The sequence below is a fragment of the Cebus imitator genome, unplaced genomic scaffold (genome assembly GCF_001604975.1).
Source record: "Cebus imitator isolate Cc_AM_T3 unplaced genomic scaffold, Cebus_imitator-1.0 Scaffold70, whole genome shotgun sequence".
NCBI classification, from domain to species: Eukaryota; Metazoa; Chordata; class Mammalia; order Primates; family Cebidae; genus Cebus; species Cebus imitator.
This window is the reverse complement of record NW_016107385.1, coordinates 4,568,534-4,583,609: the sequence shown is the minus strand read 5'-3', so window position 1 is coordinate 4,583,609 and position 15,076 is coordinate 4,568,534. Positions and strand designations below refer to the sequence as shown.

Sequence of the window (15,076 nt, the reverse complement as noted above, 5' to 3'; positions counted from 1 at the left end):
CTGGCTCCCTCTCCTTCTCTCCCTCCCCTCCTCACCCCATCTTCTCTTCCTCCCCTCCTCCTTCTCCCCTTCTCCTCCTTCTCTCTTCCCCCTCTCCTCCTCCTCCTCTCCTTCTCATCCTCTCCTCCTCCTTTCCTCCTCCTCCTCGGCTTCTCCTCCTCCTCTCCTCCTCCCCTCCTCTTTGTCTCCTCCTCCTCCTCCCCTCCTCTTTGTCTCCTCCTCCTCCCCTTCTCCTCCTCTTCTCCTCCTCCTCCTCCTTCTCTTCCTCCTCCTCCATATCTCAGCTCAAATGAGGGCCCTCCTTGATCCCCACCTCAAATAAACCACATGTACTTGACCTTTGGTTGCATTAGAAACTGTCATATCACACCACTTATTTCCTTCATGACACTAACATCAGTTCATTATCCATGTCTTTCTGAATTTTTGGTGAGAACAACGCCTTCGTACTAGATAAACATTAGCTCTTATAATTTTATAGTTATTAATTATGATATTTAGCAGTGTAATTATAATACTTATCAATATTATAATCTGTATTATCAGGGAGAGACATGTCTGTCTGGACTACAGTCTAGATACTCAGTAAGGATTTGTTGAATGTATTAACGAATGAATGAGTGAATGAATGATATTTTCCTTCCAGAGCTCCGCAAGCAATGGCTGGAATGGAGACAACTCAACTGAAAACCTCACTGTGCCCCTGAGGCCCTTGACCATCGGGAAGGAGGTGACCATGGATGTTCCTGCTCCACATGTAAGTGGCCTCACCTGGATGGGAAGCGCCCATCCAGTAAGAATGAAGATGAGGCCAGGCGCAGTAGCTCAAGCCTGTAATCCCAGCACTTTGGGAGGCCAAGGCAGGCAGATCACCTGAAGTCAGGAGTTTGAGAACAGCCTGGCCAACATGACGAAACCTGTCTGTACTAAAAATGCAAAAATTAGCCAGGCGTGGTGCTAGGTACCTGTAATCCCAGTTACTTGGGAGGCTGAGGCAGGAGAATCGCTTGAACCTGGGAGGCGGAGGTTGCAGTGAGCTGAGACTGTGCCATTGTACTCCAGCCTGAGTGACAGAGTGAGACTCCATCTCAAAAAAAAAAAAAAAAAAAAAAAAAAAAAAAAAAAAAGAATGAATGAAGATGAAGGGGACCAAGGCCTCAGGGAATTCCCCTGTGGTGCTTAGGGTATAGGAGGATCTGAGCAGAGTCTCTGGCTTTGATTTCAGGCCCCAGGAGTGAGGCTGCAGCTCAAGGCAGAGAGCTGGTAAGGGACATTCACATCTGTGGGGACAGTGAGAGGCAGGCATGCCGGAGGGGAGGGCTGTGGACAAGGGTGGTTCTTGAGAACCACCCTTTTGGTTTGGGCTTGGCCAGCCAGTGGCTGAGCTGTGCAGGTGTCCCCTGACCCCTGGATCCTCCATTGCTGCAGCCCCAAGGAGCTGTCCATGCACCTGAGCTTCAATCTGTGTGCAGAGGAGCAGGCCTTCCTGAGCAGGAGGAGGCAGGTGGTGGCCAAGGCCCTGAAGCAGTCCCTGCAGCTGGACAGAGACCTGCAGGAGGATGAGGTCTGGGTGCAGGGGATGTGGGTACAGATATCCTGGACTGGCCATAAGGGTGTACCTGATTCCTATGCCTCTCCAGAAACTCCAGTCAGTGGAGACTGGGCATGTGTCGGGAGACATGGGAGTGTGGCTAGGCTTTGGGGTTCTAACTCTCAGGAGTTCCATCCTGGGCTGAGAGCCATTGCTTCCAGAGGAGGGCTGGACCCAGCCTTAATCCTGACTCTGTCAGGCCCTGATCCTGCGGTCCCTTCCCTGTAGACAGGTACCAGGACGGGGCCCTGTGTGAGACAGGAGGCAGCCGGTCCCTTTCCTTGTTAATCCAGCCTGTGTCCGTGTGTGGTCCAGGTACCTGTTGTGGGCATCATGGCCACAGGAGGAGGTGCCCGGGCCATGACCTCACTCTATGGCCACCTGTTGGCCCTGCAGAAGCTGGGCCTCCTGGACTGTGTGACCTACCTCAGTGGCGTCTCCGGCTCTACATGGTGAGGATCATGGGGGACTGGATGGCAGAGACAATCAGGGTCCCTAGTGGGACAGAGTGGACACCAGAGGGATCCTCTGTGTGGGGAGGCCAAGTAGGTGTGAGCAGTGTGATCTGATAGGAGCCAAGCAGCTTTCCCACAAGGGAGGAAACAGGCATTTACAGAAGCCCTGCCATGAGCAAGGTGGCAGAGGAGGTGCGTTCTGGATGTTACTGAAGGGCTGTGAGGTTGCCGACTCAGATGGAGCTGGGTTTGAGTCCCGGCAGCACCACTTACTGGCTGGCTGACCCTGAGCAGCTTATCTCCTCTGATTCTCAGTTGACGCAGCTCCAGACAGGGGCAATCATACTGCACACCACATGGGACTGGGGTCCCACATGTGGAAATAAAAATTTTTGAATATAGTGAATTAAATAAAATATTAAAATTAATTTTACAGGCTTTTATATCTTTTTAATGTGGTTACTAGGAAATTTAAAATTCCGTGTGTGTCTCACATTGTATTAATATTGGACAGCGCTGATCTGGAAGGAGAGAAAGCCCTGAGACCCATTTCCCAGATGGGCAGAGCCTTGGCGGCAGGAGCCATGTGTTAGGAGGAGCTGCAGGGTGGGAAGGAGGAGTTGCAGCTCCCCATGCCCGGCCTCAGCCTCCTACTGCTCTGTCTCCTCATTCTCCCAGGACAATGGCCCACCTGTACGGGGACCCTGAGTGGTCACAGAGGGACCTGGAGGGACCTATCAGACACGCCCGGGAGCACCTGACCAAGAGCAAGCTGGAGGTCTTTTCCCCAGAGCGCCTGGTGAGCTACCGCAGGGAGCTGGAGCTGCGGGCTGAGCAGGGCCACCCCACCACCTTTGTGGACCTGTGGGCGCTGGTGCTGGAGTCCATGCTGCATGGCCAGGTAGGGCACCTGTGCATGTGGGGAGGAGTGTATGTGCACCCCGGGGGCCAAGGTAGTACTCCCTAGCAGCTGACATGCGTATGTGCATTTCCTGCGGCGTGGAAGAGCCCCTGTTTTTGATGTCATCCTGACTCTGGAATTTAGGTTTATCATCATGTTGCAGGGCAGGGGAGCCTCGAAACTGGGGTTCTGCCCATGGAGATTCTTGGCTTCCCCCAGTAAGAAATTCAAGGGCTAGCTGGTGGTAGAAAAACAGCTTTATTGAGGGTACAGTGTTACAGCTCTGTGACTGCCCCTGCAGAGCAGGGCCACCCATCAGCAGTGTGTCCAGAGCAGCAGCTCAGGGGCAGTTCCATAGTCATATTTATATCCACTTTTAATTATATGCAAATTAAGGAGTAGGTTATTCAGAAATTTCTAGAAAAGGAGCAGTAGCTTCCATGTTGTTGCCAGCGAAGGAGTAAACTGTCATGATACTGGTGAGCATGTCTTATGGAGAGTTGCTTTCAGCCTTTACCTATTTCAGCCAGTCTCCAATCTGGTTCCAGAGTCGAGCCCCACCTCCTACCTCATTCCTGTCTCAGAGATTAGACACTCTTCCTTAATCTTAACAGGGTGCTGAAGGGTGGAAATCTGTTTTTTGTAACTGCTTCCTGCTTATTTTATGGAGATAGGCCCTGGTCAAGCAACAGCGGAGTAAAAAAATCTCTGGATATCTGATCTAAGGAGCCCAGAGGCAGAATACTTAAATTCTCCTGGTCAGTAGGCTGGATAGATTGGAAGCTTGTGCCAGCATTGTCTTTACCTGGAACTGTTGTAATCTAAAAGACACAAGCTTTACTAAGAGGTTAGTCAAGCAAGGCCAAAGATTAGTAATAACAAGATAGCTTTCAAAGGTCCTAGGAGAGGTAAGAACGAGGTGAGACTTAGGAAGGCATTTTTGATTATGTAACCAGGGCACTGATCCCAATTATATCTGTTGATGTGATGTATCACATTTATTGATTTGTCTATGTCGAACCATCCTTGCATTCCTGGGATGAATTCCATGTGCTCAATGGTGAATAATCTTTTTGATATGTTGCTGAAGTTAGTATGACAGTATTTTGTTGAGAACTTTTGTATCTATGTTCATCAAGGATCTTGGCCTGTAGCTTTCTTTTTTGTTTGTGTCCTTATCTGGCTTTGGTATCAATGTAGTTCTGACTTTGGATAATGACTTTGGAAGTATTCCCTCCTCTTCAATTTTTTGGAACAGTTTGAGTAGAATTGGTATTAGTTCTTTAAATGTTTGGTGGAACTCAGTAATGAAGCCATCAGGTCCTTAACTTTTCTTTGATGGGCAACATTTATTACTGCTCCAATCTCATTGCTTGTTATTGGTCTGTCCAGCTTTTCTGTTTCTTCATAGCTCAATCTTGGTAGGTTGAATGTGTCCAGGAATTTATCTATTTCCTCTAGGTTTTCCAGTTCACAATGTTGTAATATATATATCCTTAAGAAAAATGTGGGCCGGGCGCAGTGGCTCAAGCCTGTAATCCCAGCACTTTGTGAGGCTGAGGCGGGTGGATCACAAGATCAAGAGATCGAGACCATCCTGGTCAACATGGTGAAACCCCGTCTCTACTAAAAATACAAAAAATTAGCTGGGCATGGTGGCGTGTGCCTGTAATCCCAGCTACTCAGGAGGCTGAGGCAGGAGAATTGCCTGAACCCAGGAGGCGGAGGTTGCGGTGAGCCGAGATCGCGCCATTGCACTCCAGCCTGGGTAACATGAGTGAAACTCTGTCTCAAAAAAAAAAAAAAAAGAAAAATGTGATATTTTTTGCAAACAATTTTGTACAAGTGTCCTTGTACATATGCATTAGAGATTCTCTAAGTTTTCAAGATACATACCCAGTAGTAGAATTGTTGGGCCACTGGGTATGTACACCTTCAACTTTCCTAGCTATTGGCAAACCATTCTCCAAAGGAGTTGTATTAATTCACACTCCCACTACTAGTGTGTAATAGTTGCTTTTTCTCTATATCCTGTGCAGACTTTAAATTTTTTGTTTAGCGTGGGGTATGAAAGGAACATTTATCATAGTTTTGCACTTCTTTTGATTTTTAGTTAAACAGCTCATGTTTTCAAGTCTATTTATCATTTAGGCTTCCCCTTCCATTAATTACCTATTCAAATCCCTTTCCATGTTCCTGTTTAATTTGTCTTTTTCATATTGTTTTATAGGAATTCTTTATATATTCTTGATGTGAATCCTCATTAGTTCTAATGGTTTTAATCCATAATTTCAATATAATCTAACTTATCATTCTTCTTCATGGTATTTTGGGGGAGGTCTTCCTTTTCTCTCCCTCAAAGTTATAAAATCTTTCTGTACATTCTTATAAAATTTTTAAAAGATTTATTTATTACTAATAGGACTTCAATCCACCAAGAATTTATCTCCGGGTATCATGTGGATAGGGATACAGTTCTTTTTTTCTCACATTAATAACAAATTTTCCCAGTCTCATCTATTGAATTTTTTCTCCACTGACCTGTATTGCTAATTCTGTCATGTATCAGGTTTCATATATTTTTCATATATTTATATTCCTGGGACTCTTCCTGAGTGCCCTCTTCCATTCCAACAGGACAGATTCTCTTTCCCTATGCCAGTAGCACACGGACTAAAGTTTTGTGATAAATCTTGGTATCTGGTAGGCTAAGTTACCACTCCACTTGAATTCTTCAGAATTCTCTTGGTGGTACCTGCCCCTTTACTGTTTCTTTCTCTCTTCCCTTCCCCTTCCCATTCCCCCTCTTCTCCTCTTTCTCCTCCTCCTCCCCTTCCTCCTCCTCCTCCTCTTCTTTTTCTTCCTCTTCCTCTTCTTCTTCCTCTTCCACTTCCTCTTCCTCTCTCTCTCTCTCTCTCTCTCTCTCTCTCTCTTTCTCGTGTCGCCCAGGCTGGAGTGCAGTGGCACAATCTCGGCTCACTGCAACCTCTACCTGGGGTTCAAGCCATTCTTGTGCCTCAGCCTTCCATGTAGCTGGGACTACAGGTGTGAACCACCACACCCAGCTAATTTTTATATTTTTAGTAGAGACTGTTTCACCATGTTGGCCAGGCTGGCCTTGAACTCTTGGCCTTGAGTGATCTGTCTGCCTCAGCCTCCCAAAGTGCTGGGATTACATGTGTGAGCCACTACGCCTAGCCTACTATTCTAATTATATGATAAAATCACCTAGTCATGCTTTGTGATAAATATTGTTGGTATTTTTATGGAAATGGCATTGAATTTATAAAGCCAACATAATTACTGGAAATATTTTCATTTTATTACTATGTCCTGTGTATTCTTTGGATCTGCTGTTTAAGTTCATATTCAACTTTGAAGATGTTGTGTTTTAATAACTGGCTTTCCTGCCTGGTGGCAGTGATTAGTTACTATAGAATGGGAGAAGCTTGTTTTAACAGTTCACTTTACAAGGTGATAGAAAATGCAGTTTGATCCTAGGCTATAAAGTAGACTTTTATTTAATTACCATTGGATCCTCCAGTAATGACTTAATGCATGGTTTTATGTGTAAGCTTTATAGGCATTTTTTTAGAAGACAATTTTTTAATTGTTCACAAAAATAGCAATGCTTGTGATATTATGGGATATCTATATATTCTTAAAAATGAACCTGGACAACATAAGGAGACCCCCATCTCTACAAAAAGAAATAGCTGGGTGTGGTGGTGCATGCCTGTAGTCCCAGCTACTCAGGAGGCTAAGGTGGGAGGATCGCTTGAACATGGGAGGTAGAGGCTGCAGTGAGCTGCAATCACGCCACTGCATTCCAGCCTGGGTGTTAGAGTGAGACTTTATAAAAAAAAAATCACTTATGCTATTTAAAAAATTTTTTCCCAATATGAAAGAATTTCAATTTATAATTTCTTTTCCTCTTGGTTATTAAACCTTAGCTGTTAAAGCTAACATTCATTGTAGACTTTACAAAATAATGTTTTATTCAGGCAATTTTAATGTTCATTTCTAATTTTTTAAAGCCTTAGATAAAAACTGGTATTTATTACCTCTATGATATAATAATCTAAAGTACCAAAAGTCACTTTACAACATCAGAAAAATAAGTCCGTTTATGACAAATCACAATTTCATTAATATTAAGAATTATCATACCCTGAAACTTTGCTCCGAATGACTTTATTAGTCTACATACATCTCTAATATTGATTAGGTTTTTATAAAAACCCACTCATCAAATACAGTAGCTATAATCAGTGCTTCTCAAATTCTCATCTCTTTGAAGCTTTTTTCATCAGTCTTTTGCTGGCAAGTACCAAACTGCTTAAAAGCTGCTTATCATTCCTCAAAGAGAAACTCAGAGTGTTTCTCTTATGCTTTCCTGAGTTAGGAGCTGGCACGCTTTCCTTCAACTCTGAAGAAAAGGTTTTGCACACCCTTTAGTCTGCATTACCAGTACTGCACCAAGCTCTAGTGCTTCCCGTGGGACCCTCAAATCATCAGAATGGTGTTTTGCAGGGTTGGGGTTACTCGCTTGGAAGCTGGGGGGGTTAGAGACTGAGAGTCCTGCCGCAGCTGACTGATGAGCCATGAGACACACTGCGTGCTGTTTCAGCAGATGGAGGGGTGTGCTGACCTTTTTCCAGAGCTTTCCCTAGGGCATAAATTGTGCAACTGTAGTAAAAGGACACACTTTCCCTCATCCTATGCATCAGAAGAGCAACAAACAGGGTTTCTAAATAAAAAGACTTTGAGAAGGGATCATGTATACACATTTGTACCTAAGGACTGACTTGTACATACACCACCACCGTCAGTGGCGGGGGATCAGGCCCTATTTAGAGATTTCCTGTGAATTCTCTATAACTCGTACTGGGGACCATTGAAGAATGGGGTGGAAAGATGACTGGTGGACACAGCTGTGTTCTCGTCCGGCACAGAAGGGCTGCCAGTGAGGAGGACATACACACTGGGTGTGTTGGGTTTTTGTCATGAATGTGGGAGGGGGATCCTCCTTGGATAGGCTGGGCAGGAATCCTGACATCTGGCTGGGCATCAGGATCATCTGAGGGTTTTTAAAAGGCAAATTCCAAAGTGACTTCCAACAGACTGATCCTCAGTGGAGACCCAGACGCCCACATGCTTTACATGCTCTCCATATACACATTCCCCGAGTCAATCAGATAAGGGCTACTGTGGCAGGTTGGAAGCCTCTAGGGCTAGACTCCTTTCTAGCTTGGAGAGCCCAAAGGTGGGATAACGTATTCATGGTGCAGGTACTGCCCAGTAGGAGCAGCCTAGGGCTGACAGCATCAACCTCAGCTGTGGCAACAGATTCCTTCCCAAGGTGGCGCTGCAGGCAGGCACCATTAGCCTTGCTGGTGCTTGGGAAGAACTCTATTTGCAACTCTAGTTCAGCATAGAATGAACTAGAGTTCTTTCTGTTCCCCTAGAATTCAGGGACTCTGGGGGGGCTCCCCCAAAAGGCAAGCTACAGTCGTTGCCATCAAAGACAGATTTTAGGCTGGGTGCTGTGGCTCACACCTATAATCCCAGCACTTTGGGAGGCCAAGGAGGGTGGATTGCTTGAGATCAGGAATTTGAGACCAGCCTGGACAACATGGCAAAACTCCATCTCTACAAAAATACAAAAATTAGCCGAGCGTAACTTGTAGTTACGCTCTATTTGGGAGGCTGAGGTGGGAGGATCAGTTGGGCCTGGGAGGTGGAGGTTGCATTGAGCCAAGATCACACCACTGCACTCCAGCCTGGGTGACAGAGTGAGACCCTGCCTCAAAATAAAATAATAAAACAAAGACAGAGCTTGGAGCTCTATTGAAGAGGAAATTAAGAACAGAAGGCAAGAATAAACAACGAGCACAACGTGGGAGGCAAAGATGTCAGGAAAGCATTCAGAAGGGACTGAAACTTGAAGTGCGTTAAGGTGACCCTGGAAGAGGCGGCAGTCCAGCCCCCAGCGGAGCTTATAGTGTATGCACAAAGGGCATTGCTGGGCCCTTTCTGGAAAGCAATATGTATATGTGTGCGTGTGCCTTGTGTCTGTGTGTCAGTATCCACACCCACTTTACTCTTAAACCTATGAAGATGGGTCTGGAAGCCTGCTGGCATCGTGGTCCCTGTGAATGTCCCTCCCTGGAGAAACGCAGCACGCAGCCTGCACGCCCTGTCCAGAGACCCTGCGTCTGGGGCTGGTCAGAACACGGGGGCGGGAGTGGGAACTGACCCATGCATGGCCCCCAGATCCCACTGGAGGAGCTGGAGGAGCTGCCTCCTCAACCCCAGCCTGGGCTGCTGCCTCCAGGGTGCTCCCAGCATCACTTAGGTCCTGACACCCTCTGGCCCCAGGTGATGGATCAGAAGCTGTCAGGACAGAGAGCCGCCCTGGAACGGGGTCAGAACCCTCTACCCCTCTACTTGAGCCTCAGTGTCAAAGAGAACAATCTGGAGACACTGGACTTCAAGGGTACAGTTCTTCCCACTCCCCCTCCCACATGCTCCACCCCCCAAACCCTTTGCACCCCAAGAGTTCCCAGAGAATTCAAGCTGGAAACTCCACACAGATTGCCCAACCTACGGGAAGGGCAGCGGTGCTGAGGGCTCAGGGGAGCTCTCTGTGCATGGGAGTGGGGAGAGCTTGAGGGTGCGGACCAGGGACTGGGAGGGAGCGCACGGTCCCCATGTCTGCTGCATTGGCGCAAGGCACAGGGTGCTCAGGCCTGCTGGGGCAGTACCTTTGGCCAGAGTTGGGGCTCCTGCCATCCACTCCCCTCACACTCCCAACTCTCCCTCCCACCCAATTAGAGTGGGTTGAGTTCTCCCCCTATGAGGTCGGGTTCCTGAAATACGGAGCCTTCATCCCTCCTGAGCTCTTTGGCTCCGAGTTCTTCATGGGACGGCTGATGAGGAAGACCCCTGAACCCCGGATCTGCTTTCTGGAAGGTGAGGGTGGTGGCTCTGAAGGCCCTGGGCGGCCCTGGGCCAGGTGTCTGAATGGACATGGGTCCTGTAGCTCAGGTGGGACAGAACCTCAGGATGAGGGATACGGGTGGGTGGCATGGGGGGGCATCCTAGGCGCAGCCCTCTCCCCACCCCCATTTCCCATCAGTACTCTTGAGAGAGCCGCTGGCTGGGTCCTCAGGCTGACCTCTCTTGGGGTTCCCTCAGCCATCTGGAGCAACATTTTCTCCCTGAACCTGCTGGACGCCTGGTATGACCTCACCAGCTCCGGAGAGGCCTGGACACAGCACATCAAGGACAAGACCAGGAGCTTAGGTGGGAAGCGGGAGCTGAGGGGCCTGGGATGAGGCTGCTCCCTCAGACTCTGCTTGCAGTGTGCGGGGTCTGAAGGGAAGACGTGAGGGGAAGAAGGGACCAATGTCTGCTTCTCTGGCTTCAGAGAAGGAGCCCCCCACCTCCTCAGGGACCTCGTCATGGCTGGGGGCCTCGTGGCTGCAGCCAGGAACGGCGCTGGCCCGGGCGTTTAAAGGCTTCCTGACTGGCAGGCCCCTCCACCAGCGCAGCTCCAACTTCCTCCAGGGCCTCCAGCTGCACCAGAACTACCGTAGCCACAGGGACTTCTCCACCTGGGCAGGTAAGGGCCGTGGCCAGGTGGACGTGAGACTGGGCTTTGGGTGGTGTGGCAGGGACTGGCAGAGAGAGGCCTAGGAGGTCAGCATCCTCTTCTGGGGTGTGGCCTGGAGAAGATCCCCTTGGAAGGTCCTGGGGCAGGGCTGGGGTGGCACGCACATTCAGGGAGTGACCCAGAGGACAGAAGGGCACCTGGTTGACCTGTGGCACAGCAGCGGTCTCTGACCATCCTGCGTTTCCCAACAGACTGCCAGCTTGACTCCACACCCAGCCAGCTGACCCCCCAGGAGCCTCAGCTCTGCCTGGTAGACGCTTGCTATTTTATCAACACCAGCTGCCCCTCCATGTTCCGGCCGGGTCGCAGGCTGGACCTCATCCTCTCCTTTGACTACTCCCTGTCTGCGCCCTTTGAGGTACCCTGGTCACCCCATGGGAACCCCTCTGCCCAGCCAGGCCAAGCTCTAGAGGCGAGCAGCAGGGCCACTGAGCCACTGCCCTACACCACCCAGGTCCCAAAGGGAAGGAGGGGTGTCAGACCTTCATCTACTGGCTTCTGCCTGGTCCTCACTTGGGAAGGGCTGTGGTGGTACAGGCGCCGTGGGTCCCAGGACAGCTCAACAGGGAGGGATGTCCCTACACCCACTCAAAAGAACAGCTGGAAAGAGCTGAGAGGAGACCCTAAGCATCTCCATGTCCATCCCCCCCGCAACCCAGGCTTCTTCCCTTGCAGACTGTGTACAAATGTGGGTCCCCTCTTGGCTCTGGGATTTGAACAATCCAGCAGTAGCAATCCAGAGTTGGGGTTTGTGGGGCTTGGGGTTAGATTTGCACCCCACCTAAAGATTTTAACCAAACAACATTGCAGACCACCGGGGTCCTTGGACTCCCCTGGGTCTCCCTCCGAGTCACTTTGCAGCTTGGCCCGGCCACAGACAGGACAGAGCCGGGCTGTTGCCCTGACACTGAGGCAGCCCGTGTGGGCTGGAACTGTCCCAGCCCTGACCTGGGCCGGCCTGGCTCTCTCCAAGCCGCCTTCTCCCCACCAGGCACTGCAGCAGACGGAGCTGTACTGCCGGGCCCGGGGACTGCCCTTCCCCCGGGTGGAACCCAGCCCTCAGGACCAGCACCAGCCAAGGGAGTGCCACCTGTTCTCAGACCCTGCCTGCCCAGAGGCCCCCATCCTGCTGCACTTCCCACTGGTCAATGCCTCCTTCAAAGACCACTCAGCCCCTGGTGAGACAGCCCCTCCCGAACAGCTAGGCTGCCTGGCCCCTCAGATGCCTGCCCTGGGCCCCCCGCTGCCCAGCAGAGGGAAGGGAAGCAAGTCTGCCAGGAGAAGTCTTCAGGCTAGACCCACCCAGGCCTTGGAGCCCACCCTGGCCTCCTTGCTGATGCCCACGTTCCTGCAGGCCCTCTGTTTGCAGGGTCGCTGTGCGGGGGTCCCCTCTGTCATGACTCTGGCCTCCTGTGGCCTCCCTCCTGCCCTGGTACCCCCTCTGCCCCGCCTCCTCTGCTGTTCTGCTCTGTGGGGGACTCAGTTGGCCTCTCCATCATCCTTCTGCAGCCCAGGCTGGGGCCCCTTCTCAGGGAGCTGAGCCTCTCCTCAGGGGCTCCCGAAATTGAAACCCCCATCGCATTCCTTCCTATCCTCTCTTCTCACCAACTGGTCAGAATTTTATTTCCTTTCGGTGGGAAAAACTCATTGCTGCCTTCGCGCGATATTCCCAGCTTTCTGCTTCCCACCGTAATTCCAGATCTCCCAGCTGTCCTCTGAACATGCTCAGCCACATCTGAGAATTCTAAAGAACTTTCATCTCTCAACAAATTCTCGCTGGCCCCTTGCTTCCAGCATGAGTTCTAAGAATCCATTCACAAACCCAGTTGACGTCCCCCTTCTGGCTGTTTCCACCTTACCCCCAAGCAATGTAGAGACGTGGGGCTGCCTGAATAGCATTAGGAGTGTCATGCCGCAAGGAAACCAGCATGAAATTGTATTTTCTACCACCAAATAGTCCCCACCCAAAGAGCACACTGCCCCCACGCTTGTATTTCTGGGAAAAGGACGCAGAGAGGTGGGAGGAAAGCAGGGGCCCCTCCAGTGGGGGCAGCCCTCCCAGTGCGCTGCTGCCGGGCTGGGGAGGCCCTGGTGGCCTGTTCCTGACACCCCTCCCACCCTTGGGTAGGTGTCCAGCGCAGCCCCACCGAGCTCCAGGCTGGCCAAGTAGATCTCACCGGGGCCACCTCCCCCTACGCCCTGTTCAACATGACCTACAAGGAGGAAGACTTCGAGCGCCTCCTGCAGCTCAGCCACTACAACGTGTGGACCAGCCAGGGAGCCATCCTGCAGGCCCTGAGGACTGCGGTGAAGCACCGGGCCCGAGAGGCAAAGCCTTCAGGGGCACAGACCTGAGGCTGCTCTGAGGCCCCAGGACCCTGAGGGCCACACTCTGACCCTCCAGGGCCTGCCGGAGATCTGCAGGCTGAGATCTGCAGCTGGCCTCAGCCACAGCCCTTCCTGGCTGGAGCTGTGGGCTCTCCCAGGCCTGGGTGGCCTCTGCAGCTGGTCTCACTGCCCAGAGGGAACTGCACCCCATGCAGAGTTCTCCCTCACATTCATGGCTGGCTTCGGAGGAGTTGAAAATAACTTGGCCAGGCCAGTATGTAGAACAGCTGGTACACCCGGACTGACTTTCACACCTCTTACTTCCATGCCTGAGCAGAATAGGTTTGAGGTGCACGCGGGAGGCAGCAGATCAGGAGTAGGGACAGGAAGGACAGGGGGGGCCTGAACTGACAGGTGGCTTCAGGCCTCGGGAATCACGGGACATCCTGAACACGTTGCCTCCTCGTCCTCCTCCTCCTCCTCTCCTTGTCCTTCTCTTTCTCCTCCTGCTTTCAGTACGCAAGTCTTGTACTTGTTTAAATTTATTCCTAAATATTTTATTCTTTTCGATAAGTGGAGTTATTTTAATTTTATTTTAGATTATGCATTGCTATTTTATAGAAATATAATAGATTTTTAAATGTTGATCTTGTATTCTGCAATCTTACTGAAGTTGTTTACTGGCTCTAATACTTTTGTGGATTTTTTAGAATTTCCTATAGACAGATCATGCCATCTCCAAATAGGGATGGTTTTACTTCTTCCTTTCTGATCTGAATACCCTTTATTTATTTTTCTTTCCCAATTACCCTGACTAGAACCTCCAGTACAATGATGAATACATATGTCAAGAGCAGACATTTTGTCTTGTTCCTGTCACTGAGAGGAAAGCATACGTCTGTCACCATTAAGTGTGATTTTAACTGTGGGTTTTTCTTAGACATCCTTTATCTGGTTGAGAAAGTTCTCTTCTATTTCTAGTTTATTGAGTGTTTTTATGTAAGAGTGTTAGGTTTTGTCAAGTGATTTTTCTGTGTCTATGGACATTATCATGTGGTTTTGCCCTCTATTTTGTTAACGTACTATATTGCATTCATTGGTTTTTGGATGTTAAAGCAACTTTGCATTCCTGGGGCAGTTTCCATTTCATTATGGTATGTAAACCTTTTTGTGTATTGCCAGCACATTTTTTTTCTTTTCTTTTGAGACAGGGTCTCATCATACTCTGCCACCCGGACTGAGTGCAATGGTGCAGTCATGGCTCATTGCATCCTCAACTTCCTGGGCTCAAGGGATCCTTCTACTTCAGCCTCCCAAGTAGCTGGGATACAAGGCATGCAACACCATTCTTGGCTAAATTAAAAAAAAAAATTGTACAAATGAGGTCTCACTATGTTGCCCAGGCTAGCCTTGAGCTCCTGAACTCAAGCAATCCTCCTGCCTCAGCCTCCCAAAGTGTTGGGATTTCAGGCATGAGCCAGCATGGTCAGCTGCTGGCATATTTCTTACCTCCCTCATGCAAGGATACACACACAGACAGACACATGCACACACACAGACACACACATGCACACACACACACATGCGTGTGCACGCGCGTGCACACACACACACACACACACACACACACACACACCTGGCCCCAGGTGGAGGTCACAGTGGGAGCTTCGGGACAGACCTTGGCTCAGGGACTGCCCTCATCTGATGTCCTCTGTCAGCTTCTTTCCCTGTGCCTCTTCTGCATTTGGTTTTATTTTAATTCTTCACTTTTTCCATTTTATCACAGACTCTTATTTTTTAACATTGGTATGGGAATTGACTGGCTGTTGTGTTTTATTTTATGCTGGGCATTTTACATTATTCCCCTTAATTCTCATATCTGCCTAATATGTTAGGTAGAATTACTCTCTGTGTTATCAACGATGAAACTCAGGTGTGGGAAAAGAACAAAGCATCCCGTGACTCGTTTGCTGGGCCCTGGTGTCTGCCTGATGCACACCAACTTCACAGAGCATCCATGTCAGGCAGGGTCACCGTGCACCCGTGACGCAGCAGGACAGAATTAAGGCCACTCCATAACTATGCCTGAGCATGGACAAAAACGAGGTCACTGTGAAACCATA

The 15,076-nt window shown here is 49.6% G+C and overlaps 1 protein-coding gene across 1 annotated transcript in view; it reads left to right on the top strand.

Moving 5' to 3' along the window:
• Nucleotides 1-13,444, top strand: part of PLA2G4D (phospholipase A2 group IVD) — a 19,841-nt gene extending 6,397 nt beyond the window's left edge. The window contains exons 10-21 of the mRNA XM_037739472.1: nucleotides 647-757; nucleotides 1,226-1,263; nucleotides 1,429-1,564; nucleotides 1,907-2,043; nucleotides 2,725-2,947; nucleotides 9,329-9,446; nucleotides 9,785-9,922; nucleotides 10,148-10,255; nucleotides 10,380-10,574; nucleotides 10,817-10,983; nucleotides 11,617-11,803; nucleotides 12,754-13,444. Of these exons, the coding sequence (XP_037595400.1) occupies nucleotides 647-757; nucleotides 1,226-1,263; nucleotides 1,429-1,564; nucleotides 1,907-2,043; nucleotides 2,725-2,947; nucleotides 9,329-9,446; nucleotides 9,785-9,922; nucleotides 10,148-10,255; nucleotides 10,380-10,574; nucleotides 10,817-10,983; nucleotides 11,617-11,803; nucleotides 12,754-12,980 (1,785 nt within the window). The 3' untranslated portion in view covers nucleotides 12,981-13,444. The remainder of the gene's footprint in view (nucleotides 1-646; nucleotides 758-1,225; nucleotides 1,264-1,428; nucleotides 1,565-1,906; nucleotides 2,044-2,724; nucleotides 2,948-9,328; nucleotides 9,447-9,784; nucleotides 9,923-10,147; nucleotides 10,256-10,379; nucleotides 10,575-10,816; nucleotides 10,984-11,616; nucleotides 11,804-12,753) is intronic.
• Nucleotides 13,445-15,076: the final 1,632 nt, after the last annotated feature.